A 23,483-nucleotide genomic window follows, 5' to 3' on the forward strand; every position below is an offset into this window, starting at 1 on the left:
AGATCGAGGCTGTTGAAATAGTGAGATTAACTATGTAAATTATACATGGAATTACTTCTGTAAGAATCAATTTAGTGACTTTTTATTGTAGAGAGATTGAGGCTGTTGAAATAGTGAGATTAACTATGTAAATTATACATGGAATTACTTATGTAAGAATCAATTTAGTGACTTTTTATTGTAGAGAGATTGAGGCTGTTGAAATAGTGAGATTAACTAGTAGATTTCATAATAGATTTTTCAAACTGTCCAGTAGCTTCAACCACTTGTAAGTTTTTCTAATGGTGGTTATCGGTAAAAAGGACACTTTCCAAGATGTATGCTGATGTAATCTTTTTAGTATTCCATTTAATATGATATAAAGGACTTTCCTTTTTAAAATAGTAGTTCAAATTCAAAAGGCAATGTTTTATAATTACTTTGCAGATTAACTTTAAACAATATGTTTGAAAGAGTCATATATTGTATAATATAGTAAGCATTTATTAGCTCTTGCTTTAATTGATAATAGTTTATTGATGCAGTGGCGGTAAAGTATACATAATTCCTGTCCTCCTTTACTATTGTTTATCTCAAAACTTGTCCTTTAAATGTATTTCATGCATCTCCAGGCATTTGATTCATCCTTTTTTTCATGGATCTCCAGGCATCAGATTCATCATTTTTTTCATGCATCTACAGGCATCTGATTCATCCTTTTTGGAGAAGTGCCACTTCCATCATGGTGACAATGGTTTGTACGGGAAGCCCCGGATGTCTGATCCTGAATTTTTTGTGAGGCATTATGCTGGAAAAATCAAATACAGTGTAAGTAGCTACTTTAATGTACAAACCCAGATATAATGGGAGCTCTAAGGATTAGACAGTTATTCACTGAAGTCATCAAAATTGTATATTTCAAATCTTGTAGCTTTGTTATCAGTATAATACTTGAGTGAGTTAATAGATCAGTGTCCAAATTGATACATTTTTTAATCTTGTTGGGATAGTGATGTCTGTATGTCTTTGTCACAGAATAAGGCAAGAAATAACTTGGTTTCGCCTTAAAATTATTTGATCATTTTCATCGTACATGCGTACAATGTTACCTAGGGTGGATAATTGTTTTTCTAGGTAAGCAACTGAACTAGCATGTATCTCATCATAGATCGCTTGTGGCGAGAGTTACTAAAAGCATGGTAAGCACAGGTATTTTACCCTGATACTCACTCTCCTGTGGATTTAAGGCAAGTTCTGTTTCTAACTGACACACTGGTCTTTGGATCTTGTCAGGGAGTGAACTTTTTCCATTTATGTTCTCCAGCCATAGGGGTAATTGCTACATTTGTATTTTATTTTATGTATGAAGCGTATTAAGATTTTAAGGTCATATCATGAAATGATACCTTTACTACTATGCAGATTTGAAACGTTGTGAACTTTTGAATTACAAGTTGCTATTAGAGTTTAATTTAGTAGCATGTATCTATAGATTTTAATTCCAAACCTATTATTATGACCAGTTTGGTTTCATTTTAGCTGTTTAGGGCTGTCTGAAGCTGTTTAGGGCTGTCTGTAGCTGTTTAGAGCTGTCTGTATATATGTCTATACATATGCTTTGCGCATGGTGGATCCGTGAAGGTTGGGCATAGCCAATACAAGTGTGCCAACCCAGTTTAGGAGAACTGTGTGCTGTCGTTGCATATGTGTGTGCGGGTATCTCATGTTATCTGTCTGGCAGTCTGTGTGTCGATATGGAAGATGATGTAACCATCAAGGCCATACAAAGACAAAACTGCAAGTTTGTAAATTTGTGCGCATGGTAGATCCATGAAGGGTGTGTAGGGCCAACTCAAGAATTCAGGAGAGCTGTGTGGTTTGTCAGTGGACACTTTTGCAAGTTTCACAAATATTTATGAATCATATGGCTGTACAAATGATTTAGTCATGTTTGTTTCAGTTGATTTTGTTACATTTGAGCAATTTTGATTACATAAGATCATGTGAATCTCATTTTCATTCCATAAGATTATTTGAATCTTTATTTTCATTCCATAAGATTATTTGAAACTCACTTTCATCACAGAAGATTATTTGAATCTTATTTTCATTCCATGAGATTAGTTGAATCTCATTTTCATTACATGATTAGTTGATCTCACTTTCATTACATGAGGTTACATAAGATTATTTGAATCTTAGTCACACATGAGAATACATGAATCATTTTTAGTTTATCAGTCTGTGAATGTTTAGATTTGAATGAGACGTATGTTTGGAGTGTGAAAGAATCACTGTATTGGTAGTGTGTGTGTGTGTATATATATATATATATATATATATATATATATATATATATATATATATATATATATATATATATATATTAATTCATTTTATAAATTTTCATCTTTCATCACATTGTGTTGTCATTTGATCCAAGCATCCATTCAGGTCTATCGTGTTACAGTCTTTTTAACTGTCTGTCCAAGGTGATTTCCACAACATTACATTAGATTACTGTGATCTTTTACTCTGAATTGTAAAGTCAAGGTCACTACGGAAAAAATGTGATTTTCCTTTCTGTATGGCAAGTCAAGACTCCTGGGCAAAATTTTCATCAGACGTCACAAGTAGACTACACATGATCATAGGCTGATCACTGTTGATTCAAGGGGTAAAAGATCAAAGTACATAGAACATAAAATATGGTTTCTACATGTTTGCAGATCAGTATCAATATTCTTTTCATTGCACTTTTCCTTGTTAACCTGTCTATATCTAAATATAGTGAGTATTGAATTAGTCCTTGATAGGGTATGTACCAATTGCCTTACGGAAACGGTTACCAAACGTTTGTACTGCATAGAGTCAAGGATAAGTGATGAATATATGTTGACTGGTTCCATGTAGCAACTGCTGTGTTTACAGACATTTCGTTTATATCAGTTGTTTTCTGTGATATGGGATTTTGTTTCCATGCAGATTAATAGCAGTTACTTTGTCATAGCAATGTGAATAATGCAGCTATAGAGAGATATTTTTTCCATAACACAAGTAAGTTCTGATGTTGTTGATACATTAAGTTGTATTATTTGCATTGTCAGCAAATCAATATCTAGATTATTTCATCTGTGAACAGTTTCTTTAATTCATAAAGAATATACATGTGTAATGAAGTAAAGCCACATTTAACTCCTTGTTTGCCCTATTTTTCTTATAATATTTGTAAAATCAAAATTTTCAACCTTGTAAATTGTTGCTGCAATTAAAGTGTCACTGTTGTCATGTGCTGTACTGTAGGATGTGTTTAGATTCTGCAGTTGATCTGGTGTCATGATATGTTGTAATAATACAAATTTTATTTTAAATACATTTCTTGCAGATTTGAAATAAAATTTGTTGACACTACGTGTACTGTACAATTTTAAATATTAATTTTATACATCATATTCAACATTGCATCCATGCCCATTGATCAGACACTGCATCCATGCCCATTGATCAGACACTGCATCCATGCCCATTGATCAGTAGTGACCGTAATTGAATTCTGCCATTTTCCTTAAAGCTAACATAGCCCACATGAATGAAACAAGAGAAAATTTTCAGATTTCAACTTATCTAGTAAGGAAAAGTTTAGAAAGTTTCATATCATTTCATGACTGTGGGAATAATTAAATTTGTATAAATACATTCATTTGAGTTGAATTTTTTATATTTCTGCATTTTCCACCTCATGCATGGCTGATGTAATTGCACATGCTAAATATAAAAATATATATTTTTATGTGAAATATATGTCTTTACAAAATAAATAAAACCTCTTTTAAAACATTTAAAAAAACAATTTTGCACATGTTTGAGTCCATTACAGAGATCCCCATTCTGATCTGGCATCAAATATGGCTGAGATTGCAAAGAATACAAAAGCTTTCAAACAACAGAGTGCAATTTAAATTTTTCTCAATCAATTCAGCACTGAGGGATCTCATGCTACAGAACTATATAGCACTTGTTAATTTTAAGATAAGTTGAATAAATAAAAATAAAAAAGAAATTAAAAGGTTAGGATGCATTGCATTTAATTGATGAAAATACCTGTGTCTGACCAAGCAGACTTTGTCATTGATGGACTTAAAACCCCAATACAGCATTTTGGAACAGATAACTTATCATGCATAGTAGTCAGTAAAGCACTGACTGAAGAAAATGAAACTTTGGCAGAGTTTAAGTTAGTGAAAAATCTTCTGTTGAAGCAGAAATAGCAAGATGATACCTGTGGAAAATTGCACATAACAACCATAAAGAATAAGTTTGATCAGGTAGCAATGTATATGCCCCTTCAGACAACAGATTGTGAAAGGGGATTCTCAACACAGATCAGTATTCTTACATGCATAAGGAACAGATTGTGAAAGGAGATTCTCAATACAGATCATTATTCTTATATGCATAAGGAACAGATTCAGCTCAGAAACAATCAATAAGGCTTATACAACTAGAGGAGACATCTTCTAAGAATTTCGATTTCAGTATAGCCTGAACAGAGTGGATCAGGAAGAAAGGTTAGATAAATATTGAAGGATCATCATTTCCTACTGCTCATATTCTCTCCATAATTTGGAGACAAGTGGATGGGGACATCCCCTTTAGATACAATCCTAACAGAATCTCTGCATGCTCTGTGAAACTTTGCACAATTGATAGATAACTTTATATCAACAGATTATCATTATTTTCTTTTCTTTAATTGCAGGTTCAACATTTTCTAGAGAAAAACAAGGATACTTTACGCAGTGATGTAGTTGAGTTGCTCTGTGAGAGCAGAAACAAGGTAAATGGCTTTCTGTTTAAAATAAATGCTAGGTTGTCTTGCAATTTTGACTGGCTTTCTGTTTCCTTTAGATGCTAGGTTGCCATGTCATTTTGACAGGCTTTCTGTTTCCTTTAGATGCCAGGTTGCCTTGTCACTTTCACTGGCTTTATGTTTAAAATAGATGTTAGGTTGCCTTGTCATTTTGACTGGCTTTCTGTTTAAAATAGATGCTAGGTTGCCTTGTCATTTTGACTGACTTTCTGTTTAAAATTGATGTTAGGGTGCCTTGTCATTTTGACTGACTTTCTGTTTAAAATAGATGTTAGGTTGCCTTGTCATTTTGACTGGCTTTCTGTTTAAAATAGATGCTAGGTTGCCTTGAAATTTAGACTGGCTTTCTGTTTCATTTAGATGCTAGGTTGCCTTGTCATTTTGACTGGCTTTCTGTTTAAAATAGATGTTAGGTTGCCTTGTCATTTTGACTGGCTTTCTGTTTAAAATAGATGCTAGGTTGCCTTGTCATTTTGACTGGCTTTCTGTTTCATTTAGTTCCTAGGTTGCCTTGTCATTTTGACTGGCTTTCTGTTTAAAATGGATGCTAGGTTGCCTTGAAATTTAGACTGGCTTTCTGTTTCATTTAGATGCTAGGTTGCCTTGTCATTTTGACTGGCTTTCTGTTTAAAATATATGTTAGGTTGTCTTGTCATTTTGACTGGCTTTCTGTTTAAAATAGATGCTAGGTTGCCTTGTCATTTTGACTGGCTTTCTATTTCATTTAGATGTTCAGTTGCCTTGTCATTTTGACAGGCTTTCTGTTTAAGATAGCTGCTTGGTTGCCTTGTCATTTTGACTGGCTTTCTATTTCATTTAGATCCTAGGTTGTCTTGTCATTTCGAATGGCTTTCTGTCTAACATAGATGTTAGTTTGTCTTGTTATTTTGACTGACTTTCTGTTTAAAATAGATGCTAGGTTGCCTTGTCATTTTGACTGGCTTTCTGTTTAAAATAGATGGTAGGTGACCTTGTAATTTTGGCTGGCTTTCTGTTTAAAATAGATGTTTTGTCATTTTGACTGGCTATCTGTTTAAAAAATCTGCTAGGTTGCCTTGTCATTTTGACTGACTTTCTGTTTAAAATAGGTGTTATGTTGCCTTATTTTTTGACTGGCTTTCTGTTTAAAATAGATGCTAGGTTGCCTTGTCATTTTGACTGGCTTTCTGTTTAAAATGGATGTTAGGGGGAGATAACTTGTGTATAAACAAAGCAACCAATAAAGTAACTGAAACCTATATATCAGTATTTGAAAAGGAAATTTACCACAGATCATTGAAGGGTATTATTTTATGTACCATGTGTCATTGACTTATACTGTCTTATTTACTATACATCATTGAAGCACACTGTTTTATTTAACATGGACCACAGAAGCACACTGTCTTATTTGACATGGATCACTGAAGCACACTGTCTTATTTGACATGGATCATTGAAGTGCATTGTCCTTTTTTTTTTGCCATGCATTATTTGTCTTATTTACCATGGATCACTGAAATACATTGTCCTATTAACCATGCATCATTGAAACAAAGTGGCTTATTTACCATAGATCACTGATTCACACTTATTTGCAATACATCGCTGAACCACACTTATTTACCATGAATCAATGAAGCACACTTTCTTTTTTACCATGGATCACTATAGTACACTCTCTTATTTACCATAGATCACTGCCATGGATCATTGAAGCACATTGTCTTTTTTACAGTGGATCATTGAAGTGCATTCTTATATACCATAGATCATTGATTCACGTGGTCTTATCTACTAAACATTACTAAAGCACACTGTCTTATTTACCATGGATCACTGAAGCACACTGTCTTATTTAACATGGATTATTCAAACCCACTCTTATTTATCATGGATCACTGAAAAGCACACTGTTTTATTTACCATGGATCACTGAAGCACACCATCTTCTTTACCACGGATCACTAAAGCACACTGTTTTATTTACCATGGATCACTGAGGCACACTGTTTTATTTACCATGGATCGCTAAAGCACACTGTCTTATTTTCCATGGATTACTGAAACACTATCTTATTTGTCATGGATCACTAAAGCACACTATCTTATTTGCCATGGATCACTGAAGCACACTGTCTTATTTACTATGGATCACTGATGCACACTGTTTTATTTACCATGGATCACTAAAGCAAAGTCTTATCATCAGCTGATTCTGTTTACAACCAGGCAAATACATCTTCATGCATTTTTAATTATGATGTGGATTTAGGAATTGGTTCATTTGTAAATAGTGTTTGTGCATGACTTCTACTATACACTGTCAAGATACAGCTTACAAGCTGGTTTGATATTTTGTCATCGGCCCATCCAAATAGCATTACAGAATGAAAGTCTTCTGAAAGTTTGGAAAGTTAAAACCAAAGACATTAAACAAGGTGTTGAATCAGAATGAATTGAACTTGACCTTGAATTAACTTGGTTCCCAGTCTTACAAAACATTATATAGAAGAGTTACAGCCCTTTATTACAAGTCTCTATCTTGAGGTTCCACAGCAAACATCATAACATTGAGTTTCTTATATATTACCTTCATTTTTCTACATTTATGATGAAAGCTAGTACATTAGTTATAAATTCAGATTACCAAGATTACCTTTGTGTCAGGCACTAACTTGCACACAGTATATAAAAAAATTATATTCAGTGTTACATTTTCTGGGAAAGGTCAATTTTGAATGAAAAGATGTGAATTTTTAGTGCAAGTGGCCTTGTTGGAACATATTGAATCAAGTGTTTGCGTTATTCATCCTCTGCAAAAGCCTGGAGCCTGAACTCTGAATATTTTGTTTTCAGTTTAATGCAAATAGCCACTTTTTCTGGTCTGCAAATCTCCAGGAAAAGTAAGAGAAAAAATATTAATGATTTTTGCAAAGCCTATATTTGTAGAAAGAGAGACAAACCCGTTCAGTTTTCCAGCAGTGGTGACAATTTGTTACGTTTTACTTTAAGTTTATCATTTGTATATGTTTCTAGACATACCAGACCATTATAATGACTTAAACCACATGATAGTTCCTATTTTCTTTCTGGATATTATTAAGCTTCTTGTGATACTTTGAATACATTTGAATTTGCTATGCAAACATTATGCTTCTTGTCTTTACATTTCCAGCTGCTGGCTCAAATGTTCAAAGACATGAGAGATCGTAACATTACAAGGACTCTTAGTAAAACCACAGGTCGATATGTAACTGTCAAGCCACGAACACCGACAGTGGCAGCCAGCTTCAGTGAGTCTTTGCTGTCCCTCATTGATACCATGTCTCGCTGTAACCCATTTTTCATCCGATGTATCAAGCCCAACATCCACAAGGCTGCAATGACGTTTGAAGCGGAAGTTGTTCTGGACCAACTTCGATATACTGGCATGCTGGAAACCATACGCATCCGCAAACTGGGATTCCCAGTTCGAGTCAAGTTCCCCAGATTTATTGATAGGTATTCTTTTACTTACATCTTATCACACCACCACCTCTAGATAGAGTTGTTATAATAATCACCATGACCATCCATATGGAACAATCTCATTGGCTTCTACTCCAGATTTATATGGATTGCCTTGACACTTGGTAAATATTACAATTATCACCTAAAGATGCACTTATTGGTACTTTGGTTCCGTAATAATCTTTGTTGGAGTTATTGAGAAAGTGTGCAGTTAAAGCAATCCTTCCACATTTGTCACCAAAGCATATCATCCCCCTTGATATGGACTCCATCACTGCATTATAACAAGAGATAGCTGAAGGTCATTTAAGCTAAATTGAGAATGTTTGAATTTTATTATTTTCTTGTACAATTCATTTTCACCAAGAACCTCCTTTCAGTTTAAATAACAACAAAGTTATTGTGACAAAATGAATGTGAAAGTTAATAATTAGAAAGTGATGGCTGAAAGGATGTCAAGGCATATCCTCCCATCTGCTGGGGGATCTGTGTGTATGTGGAGGCATATCCTCCCATCTACGGGGGGATCTGTGCATATGTGGAGGCATATCCTCCCATATGCTGGGGGATCTGTGTGTGTATGCAGGCATATCCTCCCATCTGCTGGGGGATCTGTGTGTATGTGGAGGCACATCCTCCCATCTGCTGGGGGATCTCTGTGTGTGTGTGTATGTGGAGGCATATCCTCCCATATGCTGGGGGATCTATATGTGTATGTGGAGGCATATCCTCCCATATGCTGGGGGATTCCTGTGTGTGTGCAGGCATAACCTCCCATCTGCTGGGGATCTGTGTGTGTATGTTGAGGCATATCATCCCATATGCTGGGGAATCCCTGTGTGTGTGCAGGCATATCCTCCCATCTGCTGGGGGATCCATGTGTATGTGGAGGCATATCTTCCCATCTGCTGGGGGATCTGTATGTATGTGGATGCATATCCTCCCATCTGCTGGGGGATCTGTGTGTGTGTGTGGAGGCATATCCTCTCATATGCTGGGGGATCTGTGTGTGTGTGCAGGCATATCCTCCCATCTGCTGGGGGATCTGTGTGTATGTGGAGGCACATCCTCCCATCTGCTGGGGGATCTGTGTGTGTGTGTATGTGGAGGCATATCCTCCCTTCTGCTGGGGATCTGTGTGTATGTGGAGGCATATCCTCCCTTCTGCTGGGGGATCTGTGTGTATGTGGAGGCATATCCTCCCATATGCTGGGGGATCTCTGTGTGTATGTGGAGGCATATCCTCCCATATGCTGGGGGATCCCTGTGTGTGTGCAGGCATATCCTCCCATCTGCTGGGGGATCCGTGTGTATGTGGAGGCATATCCATCCATCTGCTGGGGGATCCGTGTGTATGTGGAGGCATATCCATCCATCTGCTGTGGGATCTGTGTGTATGTGAAGGCATATCCTCCCATCTGCTGGGGGATGTGTGTGTGTGTGTGTGTGTGTGGAGGCATATCCTCCCATCTGCTGGGGGATCTGTGTGTGTGTGTGATTTGGGGTTGTAATGTAGCTTTAAAACATTTTCAGTCATATTACTAAGTTGTCTGCAGTGGCAGTTTATAGTGATGTCCTGCACTGGGGCATCATGCCACAGACATGTAGCATTATGTCCCACCCAGTCACATTATTCTGACACCAGGCTGACTAGTCCTAACACTAACCTCTTAATGTTGAGTGTCTAGTGAAGTAGCTGTTAGTACCATTTTTTAAGTCTTTTATATTACTTGGCCAGGGTTTGAACCCACAACCGCTTGCATCCGAGGTGGGCACTCTAACCACTAGGCCTCTGGAGCGTTTGCTGGGGGATCTAGTAATGACTGAAAGGATGTGGAGGCATTTTGAACTGAAAGTTAATAATGTTCACAATATTTTGTTTTAAAAAGTTTTCCCATTTTTTAACAATTTTATTTTAAAATATAAAAACAGATGATGTCTGTCAGTAATGGATTCTGTTTATTCAGTGCAATTTATTGGACACGTATCAATAAAAAAATTCCTGTTTGTCCATTTACAGATACCGGTTTCTATTATTGGGCCAGAAGATTCATATCAATCATTTGCCAACTGACGTGTGTGTAATGATCCTGAAGACCACTGGATCAGAGTATGCAAACATGTACAGGATAGGGGCCACTAAGGTTAGCATCTCCAACATCTTCCCCAAAACCGTGTTCAGATTTTTTTATTCAATGATATTAAGATTCTTTAATTTCCCTATTTTTATACGATTAACAAGGAAATTCATCCTCTACATTGCTCACGGTCATAAAAGATCTAAGAAAGATGTATGCTTTAAGTGTTAACTGTTGCTACACTTTTGAAGACAGTCCATTCCATCTTTTATTCTGGCTGAGGAATTACTGATAATTAATTTAGTTGCCATTATGAACTCTCATTGCCATTATGAACTCATGAATGAGATTTTCACAGCAGCTTTCAAAGTACATAAATTCATTGCCAATCTGTGGATCCTATGTTTTTGAAAATAGCAAGTCTTCAGCTTTCAGAGCATTCTTGTGCAAATAATGAGACGTACCATGCAACTGATAGTATTGGAGATAAGTTATGTAATTGCAGGAAGAGAAAAAAAAATATTTGGCTTTGTACTGTTTGTATTTGCCTGCTGAATTATTTTGTATTACACCTCTCCCTTGGTTATTCGCAATCAACGGAGTTCATAATCATCGACCACAGTATAAATGAGGGTGCGTTGACGAGGAAAACATTTTTTTGGTAAATATTATGTTCCTGATGAAAGCTTAACCGTTGAGTAAACATTTCATTCAGTTCTCACATAAGCAGTTGTGGGCATTGCCATCACGGTTAACTCACATTGTAAAACATGAGGGCTGATCAGATTTATGATGAGTTACTGAAACCCTTTGATAAAATTAAATTGAAAGACAGATTTCATATTACAAGGCTTTAATTGGTATTTATTTGATACAGTTTTGCCACAAATAGCCATTTACCAGCATTTTTATTGGTCAATATTTCATTGCATTTTGTATTGTTGATTGAAAAAATATTTTTCTTAAATAAACTCCTACAACATATATACAGTTCCAAATTTCCAAGGTTTTGGTGACCAATTCCAATTGCAGTTTCTGAATGTTCAAAAAATAGCAGCTTTTGTTCACCTTTTCTGTAAAACAAAAATGGAATCCATGCCTGCCTTTGCATTACAAGCAGGCTCAAAAGTTATCTGAGTGTATTAAGACAAGAGAACTGTGTATATTGTTGAATACACTGCATGCACTATTATGTATTTTGATGATGGAATGATGAATTTTCATGCAGTTATATTATAGCTATCGCAGCTCAATAGATATAAGTATTAAAAGGTGTCCCAGGTGGCTGAATGGTCTAAATCACTTGCTTTTATTGATCACTGCCATCTCACCTCTGTCCATGTGGATTTGAGTCATGGGCTCAGCCATTGGGGGTATGTGAAAAAGCTTGCCAGTAGCTTCCTGTGGATTGGCGCATCAGAGTGAAGGCATTTTTTTAAATTGGGCCCTATAGTGATGGCAGAATAAGTGAATCAGCCTTCTAACAGCTTGAAGTAGTTACCTTTCCTACCATATGGATAAGTGATGTAGTTTTCTCTTCCAGATTTGTTGAGGCCATCATGTTGTCTGTGACTGACAGATTAGACTGGGATCTTGTTTTGTTTATTCTGGTCCTTCAGTACTGATCTGAGGAGGGAATAATTAGCTTGGACAGGAGATTAGAGTCCTGGAAAAGGAAGGCAGTGTAATAGCATAAATTAAGCATTATATAATTAAAAATTCCCCCCCAACCCCAGCCCCCTACATATTATTATTACATCATGTAATGAGGTCCATATCTGTCTCATAAAAGGGACTGCCATATACTGAGGTTTCCATATACTTGGACACAGTTTACATGGTAGTGCTATTACATCATGTAATGGGATTCATGTCCATTGTTCATTGAATTAAACTGTGTTAGAAAATGGGCTAACATTCTGCAGATTGAACCAAAATTTGTTAGAAAAGGGACTGACATGCTGCTAGATAAGTTGTGTTAGGAAAGAGGCTAGCATGTCTCTGAATAAACTAAATTGTGTTAGAAAAGAGGCTATCTTGCTGCTGAATAAACTAAATTGTGCTAGAAAAGAGGCTACATGTAACTTGCTGTTGATTGAAAACAGTTGTTGGAACTGAGAGGCTTACTTGCTGCTGATTGGACACATTTGTGTTGGAAAAGGGGCTAGCATGCTGTTGACTAAACTAAATTTGACAATATAACCACCAGTATATATATATATATATATATATATATATATATATATATATATATATATATATATATATATATATATATATATATATATATATCATCTGAAAACATAATACATTTATTGCCTAGTACATTTCTTCTTATGAATTTAGACCATTTTGTGACTCATTACTTTTAGAAACTTCTATGTGATAGACAAGATTCAGTTTTAAAGTCAATGTTCTGGTTACAGGGCAAATTATAATCACATGGAACCAATTAATAGTTAAATAAAACCAAAAATATCACTAGGACCCAATTAAATTCTAGTTAGATTAAGCATACTGGTATCATAATTACGTAGAGCCAAGTTTTAGTTAGATAAAATAAAATCACATAGACTGGGTTAAGTTCTAGTTAGACATTATAATCACATGGAGCCAATGATATTTCATTGGATAGACTACATGGTGATTTTGCTTTAGTTACCTGTTAGGTTGCTTAAAATAAACAAATCTGAGAGTTGTTAGTGACCATGAGGTACCTCTACTTTATTACTATAAGTCTATTTTTTTTTAGCAGTTTGGAATAAACCCTGGAAAGATTTTCAGATCATTATGGCAATTTATTTTTGCCCACCACAAAGTGAAGTGTATCCAGTGTATGATGTCCATTAGTTAGTTCCCTATTTAGTTTCTGTACTAGTATCAAACTTGTAGGTAGCTTGCATTTGGGACAAAGAGGAAACATCCCAGTTTAGGGCTATAGAAGGTCAATGGTCAAGGTCACCAGCACTGAAAGAAGGGAAACTATTTCTTCAAAATAACTTTGTATGTCAGATATCTTGATTATATTTTTTAAATAGCTTGCATTTGAGATGATAAAGACATATTGATTTGAGGGTCAAACAGTCAAAGGTCAGGGTCTATCTGAAAGAAAAAATAAGGGTTTCTAGACAATAATACTAGCTTATACAACACATACTTGACCAAACTTTATGGGTGGCATGCATTTTGGGATAAGGAAAATGCCTATTGATTTGGGGTTTGAAAAGTCAAAGGTGAAGGCAGTTGAAGAAAAATAGTTTTTGCATAATAACTTCATTTCTAGACCAAGTACTGTGACCAAAATTTGTGGATGTTTGCACATAAGGTACAGAAGAGGCTTATTGATTTTGCATATATTGTGCGAAAGGTCAGGTTATTGCAACTCAAAAATAGGTTTGCACAGTGACTTTTGTTCTAGAGTAAATTCCTGTAGATTTCATGGTCAAAAAATGTTAAGTTTATGGTAATGTAAAAAGGAACTAATACATTTTGTATAGTAAGTTTGGTTAAGACCACAAGTCCTTTGAAACCCATTGGTGAATAATCTCCAGTCAACCTTGTCATACTGGTGCCTTCATTGATGACATTGATCACTATTGGGCATGAGATGGTCATATAAAGTAACTTTCATGTTACTCGTGTTTTTTTTAATTGATTTTTTAATTTTTAAATTTTGTTCAAGGTTTTTTGAACTTCATAGACTTCAGCAATGACCTTGTTTGCATAATTTAGGAAAAACCATGTGATGTAGACCAAAATAATTTGGCATGCATATTTGTATGCATCAGTAGATGACCTGATATTTGTATCATTGTAGCATTTTTTCAAGTTTTCTAGGTTTTGAACGTTTGGAACATTAAACTATTTTGGTCTACAAACACAAATCTAATTTCGAGTTGAAAAGTCTATCTGATTCAAACAAGTAATTCACCACAGAAGAGTTCCTGTGTGGGTACAAGTGTTTTTTTTTATATAAATCATATTCCTGCTGACAGATCAGAAAGTTTTCATTAGGTTTGCACTGTACTTACTTACCCAGAGATCCTCACAGTGTTAATGCATAGGCCAAGATTTATTTGTACAGGATCATAAAGTGTAGGTCAAGAGTTATTTGTACAGGATCATAAAGTGTAGGCCAAGATTTATTTGTACAGGATCATAAAGTGTAGGTCAAGAGTTATTTGTAAAAGATCATAAGGCATAGGCCAAGATTTATTTGTACAAGATTATAAGGCATAAGCCAAGAATTATTTGTACAAGATCATAAGGCGTAGGCCAAGATTTTTATTTGTACAGGATCATAAAGTGTAGGTCAAGAGTTATTTGTGAAAGATCATAAGGCATAGGCCAGGATTTATTTGTACAAGATCTTAAAGCATAGGCCAAGATTTATTTGTGCAAGATCATAAGGCATAGGCCAAAATTTATTTGTACAGGATCATAGGGCATAGGCCAAGAATTATTTGTACAAAATCATAAGGTGCAGGCCAAGATTTTTTTTGTACAAGATCATAAGGCATAGGCCAAGATTTATTTGTACAAGATCATAAAGTGTAGGCCAAGAATTATTTTTACAGGATCATAAGGCATAGGCCAAGATTTATTTGTACATGATCATAAAGCTTAGGCCAAGATTTATTTGTACAAGATCATAAGGTTTAGGCCAAGAATTATTTGTACAAGATCATAAGGCATAGGCCAAGATTTATTTGTACAAGATCATAAGGAATAGGCCATGATTTATTTGTACAAATCATAAGGCATAGACCAAGAATTATTTGTACAAGATCATAAGGCATAGGCCAATATTTATTTGTACATGATCATAAAGCTTAGGCCAAGAATTATTTGTACAAAATAATAAGGCATAGGCCAAGATTTATTTGTACAATATCATAAGGCATAGGCCAAGAATTATTTGTACAAGATCATAAGGTATAGGCCAATATTTTTATTTGTACAAGATCATAAGGCGTAGACCAAGAATTATTTTTACAGGATCATAAGGCATAGGCCAAAATTTATTTGTACATGATCATAAAGCTTAGGCCAAGAATTATTTGTACAAAATCATAAGGCATAGGCCAAGATTTATTTGTACAATATCATAAGACATAGGCCAAGAATTATTTGTACAAGATCATAAGGCATAGGCCAATATTTATTTGTACATGATCATAAGGCGTAGACCAAGAATTATTAGTACAAGATGATAAGGCATAGGCCAAGATTATTTGTACAAGATCATAAGGTGGATGCCAGTATTTTTGTTACTCATGTCCTGAATAGTCAGGTTTCCCTATATTGCAATGTAAAGTACTTAAATTCAGCCTCAGCAGCATTGTATGGTTTTTGTGCATTCTCTTAAGTGTTTACTTTCATATTGGGCCTGGAGCGTGGATATTTACCAGTCTGGACACATCATCAAATTGAATTCCCATGTGACAGTCACTTCTTTTGTGGTATGCATGACATGGTAAAGAAATTACTGTCATATTAAATTAGCATGATATAAAGTTAGCCATGATAAATCACTGCTGATGTACTATATATACTCACTTATGAGTTTGTTAGGAGTAAGAACAAATAACAAAGACTCTGATTTTTGCAGGTGTATTATGCTATAATGGCAGATCAGAATCATTGTTGTTTGCAGTTTGACTCGACTTATAAAGCAAGTATATATGATAATGCTGATCATCATAGAGTAAGACATCTATTCTTTCAATGGGAGAAATTTGTATGAATTAAAATGGCTCCTTGATCCAAATTTATGTGGCAGATTTGTATTTAACATTGGTTTATTGACACCTTACCATGTTATTGCTGATCCAAGATTCCTTTTAACCTGCCGATGAATAATAAGAACAATGTGTTTTCCTTCTACATCTCTGAGTTCTGTCTGCTATATATATGATTAAAAGTGACACATTCATAGACAGGGAACTAAAAGTAAAAAAAGTACTTTCCAGTAAAGAGTGTACCGAGTTGAACCCTGCTAGCAGACTTGAGATAAGTTGTAGAAACAAATCATTGTCACTTCTTAATAAGATACGGGAAGAAAACAAAGTGTCAAAAGTACATGTTTTTCCACTGGAATCACAAAACATTGACAGTAACCTAATATTGCAGAAGCTTTAACCTGTGATGTTTACATTGCATAAACAAAATAAACCAGACTTAAATCCAAAACAACTTGGCTGGGATAATGTACATGCATTGGTAAAAGCAACAAGGAAAAGGTCTGAACATCCTAATCAATTTGGGATCATTGATATAGGCATAATTGGTGGAATAATCAATTACCTGTTTACAGGATGCTATTTTACAGCCAAAAATAACTTCATGGATAAATTTGTGACTATTTCCAGCTAGGTTTTGTTACGAATTTTCATCATCAGTGACCCGAGTCAAATAAAGCTCACCATTCACTGTCACTTGGATGAGATCCTCGCCTAAGGATGCCATGGTACAAACAAAATCTTAAAATAACATTTATCCAGCAGGATGACCCCAAGATAGTTGGTGTTAAGCTTTTTTGATTTTTATAAATTAAAATAGGAAGTATGTCATCGTGGACTGGTTTTTAGCGTTAATAGAAAGGTCTTAAATCTCGTTTTCTTTAAACATTAAGCAAAGAGTGAAATTTAGTATTATATATGACAGAATTCATTTAATCCCTGTCCATACAAACGGTGTATTCAAGAAACAACTCCACCATTAATACTGGCCGTCATGTATAGCCTATCTTGTGCTGAAAAATGGCGTGAAACCCTATAACAACAACAACAACAACAAGAAGAAACATACTTTTAAGTTTCTTTAGAGGGTTGTAGGTGACATTGCCCTTGTCTTATCATACTTTAAAGAAATAATAATAAACAACATGATGGCAATTTCATAAGATAATCTGTGTGTCTTTGATAATAAAAAATTGTTTTGTGTACGTCACTTACAGTTGCTTTATGTACATTTCAGTTATAATCGCATTATGTACATTTCATTTTCAATCAATATAAATGTTTCCATTGAGATAACAGAAGTCAAACATTGCTTTGTTTACATTTCATTTACAATCAATATGAATGTTTCCATATTATCCATAGAGATGACAGAAGTCAAGCATCGCTTTATGTACATTCCATTTACAATCAGTATGAATGTTTCCATATTATCCATAGAGATGACAGAGGTCAAACATCGCTTTATGTACATTTCATTTACAGTCAATATGAATGTTTCCACAGAGGTGACAGAAGTCAATCATCGCTTTGTGTACATTTCATTTACAATCAATATGAATGTTTCCATATTATCCATAGAGATGACAGAGGTCAAGCATTTCTTTATGTACATTTCATTTACAATCAATATGAATGTTTCCATATTATCCATAGAGATGACAGAAGTCAAGCATCGCTTTATGTACATTTCATTTACAATCAATATGAATGTTTCCATATTATCCATAGAGATGACAGAGGTCAAGCATTTCTTTATGTACATTTCATTTACAGTCAGTATGAATGTTTCCATAGAGATTACGGAGGTCAAGCATCTGCATCAGACCACTTGATTTGTTAAAAGTCTTGCATTATTCACCAGTGTCAGCATCCAGACAACCAGCCATTACATGTACTAAATATAAAATCACACTTTTAAAATTTTTTATCAAAAGGAGTTCAGAGTCATTCCTATGAAAAATTTCAATTTTTACTCACAGTTCAGTGTAAAATTCCAATGTTTTCAGCATCCATTGGCCAGAGATCAGTTTGGTTTATGAAAGCCTTATCATACTACAAACTTTAACCAATTCTGATGACAGCATTTTTTACAGTGATTTTCAGTTGCAAATTTGACAACAAATCTTCAAGAGATGATCCAAAGAAAATTTACTTTGCATAACTTCCTTCAGTTCATTTTAAGTTTCATTTGCATTAGTACACTTTTTCAAGACACCACCTTGCCTGTCTTCTTTCCGGATCTCAGGATTCTGTCATAATGATTGATTGTGTTGTCACTTGGTATCCTGCCTATTTCAGTACTCATTTAAATGTAATTATTGTCTTGATGAAAATCCAGGCATCTTTATTGTTCTGGGTCATGTGTTAAGTCAGGCAAAGTTGGAGCATTGTGGCTGCTTTTCCTGAATTTTGGTCTTAAAAGACTGCTTTGGCATGGGGGAGAGGTGATTTACAGTGGAATGATGTCTTTGGTCTTTAAATGTCGTCTGCTGTGTTATAGAAAGTGAATATCAACCATTGATAGTGTCACTTTTCAGCATTCTGTTGGATTAATACGACTCAGTTTGAATGAGATATTCACAGTGGTAAAGGGGAAGATGGATTATACTGGTTATGCATGCATCGTTAGTTGATACACATTCTTAATACATAATTATTACAGGTTGAATACCATTTGTAATAGTTTGGGATTATTTGGCAAGTTCATTCTATCAATAGCCTTATGGAAAATATTATTTACACAGTTGAATGGGGACATTTCCATTGCCATGGAAATGTAAGTGGGATGCCAAAGTTTATGCAGTGTATGGAAAATGTTTGGATGGTAGAAGCTAGCCAAACTGGAATCTTTGTAAAGGAATCACAAATTTTCTGTTTTAAATCAGTGGAATGTTATGTGAGTTTGAAAATTAACACAGGATCATAGTTGTCATTCTTCTGGAATACAAGCTAACTGTTGGTACATTCTTTAAGTTTCAGTAATTATGGCAGTTTAAGATGCAAAGAAACAAGAAAATGTGGATGACGATATTGAAGCATGTGAAATTAATCAGTTTTAATGTATCAGTTGTGGACATGGATTTCATCTATTGAAGATTTCAGTTTTCATCTTCATATACTGTACGATGGCTTGCTTGCCATTGTATAGCAATGTGTCCAGGTGGGTTTTCTCCAGCAGTCCTTCTCAACAGCCATGCAACATCTATGCCAATTTTGTACACGATCCCCAGGCCTCCTACCAGCCCTCATTGGACTCGCATATTTACCAGGAAGTAACTGCATATAAGCCTTTGTCTGCAGACAATTACAGTTTCAGAGAGTATCCTAGTTACCTAAACCTTCAAACTCACAAGGAAAGCTTTACCCCAAGTGAAGGGGGAGGTGTATCTCGGCAAAGTTCATTTCTTTACCCACACCATTATGATGGTCAGTGGGAAGGAAGCAACTTGTCTCGTCAAGAATCCATGCAAAATACTCGAGTTCCAATGTACATAATGAAAGGTCAGAGGGTTAGGTTGATGCACCAGAATTCAAAAGACAAGGTCAAAAGAAAGATCTCCCAGCAAGAGTCAATACTTGAATACAGTGAATACCAGAATGTTGAAAGTCATCATGCAGATTACACTAACAAAGTTGTCCATGGAAATATGGAACCTGCATCAGTTTATCACTCTGGTGGAGTCTTCAGTCTAGGGTCACACTACTCAAATCCCAGTCAATACTTTGAGCCAGTGGGAAATCAAGTATCAAAACATTACCTGGAGCCTGTGCCACAATCTCTCTATTCTTCTCATTTTGTCCTGCCAGTTAATCAGTCTGAAGTGGCACATGCAAACCAATATGCAGAACCTGAGATTACCAGAATAAATCATTATGCTCAGTCTCAGATTTCTGATGCAAACCAATATGCAGAGGCCGCTGACCCACAGGATGAGTCAAGATGTCAGTATGCGTATCAAAATAGATTATCACACTCTCATACAGATTCTAGAGATATGTCCTTGCAAGATTTTGCATCTCCAAATTACACTGTGTACCCCTTGTCTTCCCGGCAGGTGTTCATGAAGGAGAAGTTTGAGCATATCCTTGACAAGGAAGCCAAGAAAATCCAGGACCAGGCAGTGCTTCTGATACAGAAGAGGGTCCGAGCTTTCCTAGTCCGCAGGACATTCATCACAACACTCAGGCAAACAGCCCTGATCCAGGCCCACATACGCATGTGGTTAGCAAGGTAAGAGATATTTATTTGTTACATGTCAATGATCTTCTTCAATTTCAACCGTGATGAAAGTGACTAAAACCCATACTTAGCAATTCTTTCTGTTAATTGATCCATCTGGGATTTTTAATGTTGCCTGATGAGTTATTATTACAAGAATTGGCCATAACTCCTACTGGTATCTGTAAATTGTTAGCTCTTCTAGCCAGGTCTGCTTATTATATGGCCCATTGTCTATTGTGCCTCATGTGTGTCATCCCTTGTCTGTCAATAAGTACTATTATAAGTACTACTCAAAAACCACTCAGCCAACTTCAGTTTCAATCATTCTTGGCAGATAATATCCAGTGCTCTGAAGGGCTTTCAAAATTTTGTACAAATATTCTAATTTGCAATAAAAAATTACTGCCCATTAATAAAAATAGAATAAACTTTAATTGACTCTTCAAAAGCTGCTCAATACAATTTGACCAAATGTGTCTGAAAGAGTCCTCACATAAAGGTTTTCAAGTTTGTACAAAAGATGTTGATCTGTCGTCAAATAACCACCATTACAAAAAATAACAAAATACATTTGAATAAATTCTTTTCAAATACCAGATAACAGAATTTGAAAAGTTGGCAGAAAGCATAAGAAACTTTCAGATTGGCACAATTTGGTTGATTTTCTTTCAGATATGGCCACCATTACTAAAATCAGAAAAACTTTAAAGGACTTCTCAAAAACCATGCAACAGAATAGAAACTGTTGTAATATGTGGGACTAAAATTTATACAGATGATGTCAGTCAGACAACAAACATGGTCACCATTATGAAAAATAAGAAACCATCAATGATTTCATCTCAAAAATTGCTCAACAGAATTTGACCAAATTTGACAGAAAACATCTTGGCATGAAGGGTTTTACAGATACTGCCAATCTGCCTTGAAATAGTCTGCTGTTTTGTTCTCAAAAACTGTTCAACAGAATGACTGATCAGATTTAACAGGTAGCATTCTGATCTAGCGGGCTTTCAAGTTTTTGTATGATTTTGCTGATTCTCTATCAAATAGAACCACATGTACTAAAAGTATGAAACTCTTAAACACGTCTTTACGGAAAGAACTCAACAGAATTTGACCAGATTTGACAGAAAGCACTCAATAAAATTTGACCAAATTTGACAGAAAGCACTCAATAGAATTTGACCAAATTTGACAGAAAGCACTCAGTAAAATTTGACCAAATTTGATTGAAAGCACTCAATAGAATTTGACCAAATTTGACAGAAAGCACTCAGTAGAATTTGACCAGATTTGACAGAAAGCACTCAATAGAATTTGACCAAATTTGACAGAAAGCACTCAATAGAATTTGACCAAATTTGACAGAAAGCACTCAATAGAATTTGACCAAATTTGACAGAAAGCACTCAACAGAATTTGGCCAAATTTGACAGAAGGCATCCTAGCTTGAAGGACTTTCTGATGAACCATATATATATCATTACTAAAAATAGAAAACATAACATTATTTCAAAAACAAGTATCAACATAATTGGACTTAACTTTGATATAAAGCATACTAGCAAAAAGCCTTTCAGTATTGAATAAACGATTCTTTTTTGCCATAAATGTGAATGAAGATACAAAAAATAGAGAAACCTTAAAATAATTGTTTTTAGGACATACACTGTGAGCACCATAGGATATACACTGTGAACAATCTCAGGCTGCTTGGGTCTCTTGTTAGTGGTCATAGACCAGAAGATGGGATGGCCTATTGTCCATTGTCAGATGTCCATCTACCTACCTGTGTCCATCCATTAAGACAAATTTGTTATTGCTTCTCCTTCTGCATGAAAAATTGCCATAAAACTTGACACATGCACATTCATCCCAAGGTTGAGTTGGTCCTAGATGAAAATGGCGCTGCTCAGAAATCCAACATGGCCAGCTTAAGAATTATTCAGCATACACTTTGATGCAGTTTTGTATGCACATTGTGGCACAAACCTAGCTGTGCCTTTTATGGCTTTTGTCTGATAGAGTTATGGCTCTTGTGTTATAGAGTTATGGCTCTTGTCTGATAGTTATTTTTCTGATAGAGTCATGGATTTTGAAAAATAATGTGATATCTTTAAAATCAGATGTTGCCTGTAACTGGCACAGCTCAAAAACCAATGAACATATTCTAATGTAATTTGGTATGAACACTGCCTTGCAGATCAAGATGTGCATTTGATGAGTTTAATCCTGTCAACTCCATTGGGATATAGTTATGGCCCTTGACAATTAACTTCATACCTTCATATGAGAGGTTGCTTGTGACTAACATAGTTTATGAAGTATTAGTCTACAGAATGGTAGAGAAACAGAAAAATAATTATCATAAATAAATTGCCAAGTTGGCAAAAACAAGATACAATACTAAGCATGTAGTAATCAAGCAACCATATTTAGTGGTGTGGTTATGTCTAGGTAGATATACATTAGTGGTCTGGTTATGTCCAGGTAGATAAAAATTAGTGGTCTGGTTATGTCTGGGTAGATATACCTTAGTGGTCTGGCTATGTCTAGGTAGATATACCTTAGTGGTCTGGTTATGTCCAGGTAGACATAAATTGGTGGTGGTTATGTCTAGGTAGATATACATTAGTGGTCTGGCTATGTCTAGGTAGATATACCTTAGTGGTCTGGTTATGTCTAGGTAGATATACCTTAGTGGTCTGGTTATGTCCAGGTAGATCTACCAGTTTGTCCAAGTAGGAAAAGTGCAATATTTTTATACAAACTTTAGTATAAAAACTGTAAGTTTGTCATCCCTGGAATTTAATAATTTTGCATTCATTTAGTTCCACTTTGGAAAGCCAAGAGTTGCTAATCAAACATATATGTGATTGAATTAACAATAGACTTGTTTTTGGGGACATGTGTTATTTATAGCACTAATGGGAAAAGCAACACAAACAATTTAATAAGCATTTATTGATACACATGTTGAAAATCAGTGTGACTAAAATTTGGTGCTGTAAGTAAAAGTGTTTCAAACTTGCATGGCAAACAGTTTGTTCCTAACATTACAGAATATCCAAACTGGCAGATAAAAATGTGTGAGA

The 23,483-nt window shown here is 35.2% G+C and overlaps 1 protein-coding gene and 1 long non-coding RNA gene across 3 annotated transcripts in view; one reads left to right on the plus strand and one right to left on the minus strand.

Moving 5' to 3' along the window:
* The window catches only part of LOC149805795 (unconventional myosin-XV-like), a 180,016-nt gene that overhangs the window by 21,847 nt on the left and 134,686 nt on the right, over window positions 1-23,483 (plus strand). For both annotated transcript variants that reach the window (XM_089950497.1, XM_089950496.1), the window contains exons 9-13: window positions 682-807; window positions 4,739-4,816; window positions 8,007-8,332; window positions 10,362-10,485; window positions 20,219-20,394. In XM_089950497.1, the coding sequence (XP_089806623.1) occupies window positions 682-807; window positions 4,739-4,816; window positions 8,007-8,332; window positions 10,362-10,485; window positions 20,219-20,394 (830 nt within the window). The remainder of the gene's footprint in view (window positions 1-681; window positions 808-4,738; window positions 4,817-8,006; window positions 8,333-10,361; window positions 10,486-20,218; window positions 20,395-23,483) is intronic.
* LOC149805796 (uncharacterized) lies at window positions 553-19,276 on the minus strand. The gene is made up of 3 exons (XR_016419793.1): window positions 18,141-19,276; window positions 11,921-12,085; window positions 553-787 (listed from the first exon to the last, which is right to left on the minus strand). It is a non-coding gene; the product is annotated as an uncharacterized LOC149805796 (long non-coding RNA).

This window comes from Sinohyriopsis cumingii, chromosome 2 (assembly GCF_028554795.1).
Source record: "Sinohyriopsis cumingii isolate HCF-2022 chromosome 2, ASM2855479v2, whole genome shotgun sequence".
Taxonomy (NCBI): domain Eukaryota; kingdom Metazoa; phylum Mollusca; class Bivalvia; order Unionida; family Unionidae; genus Sinohyriopsis; species Sinohyriopsis cumingii.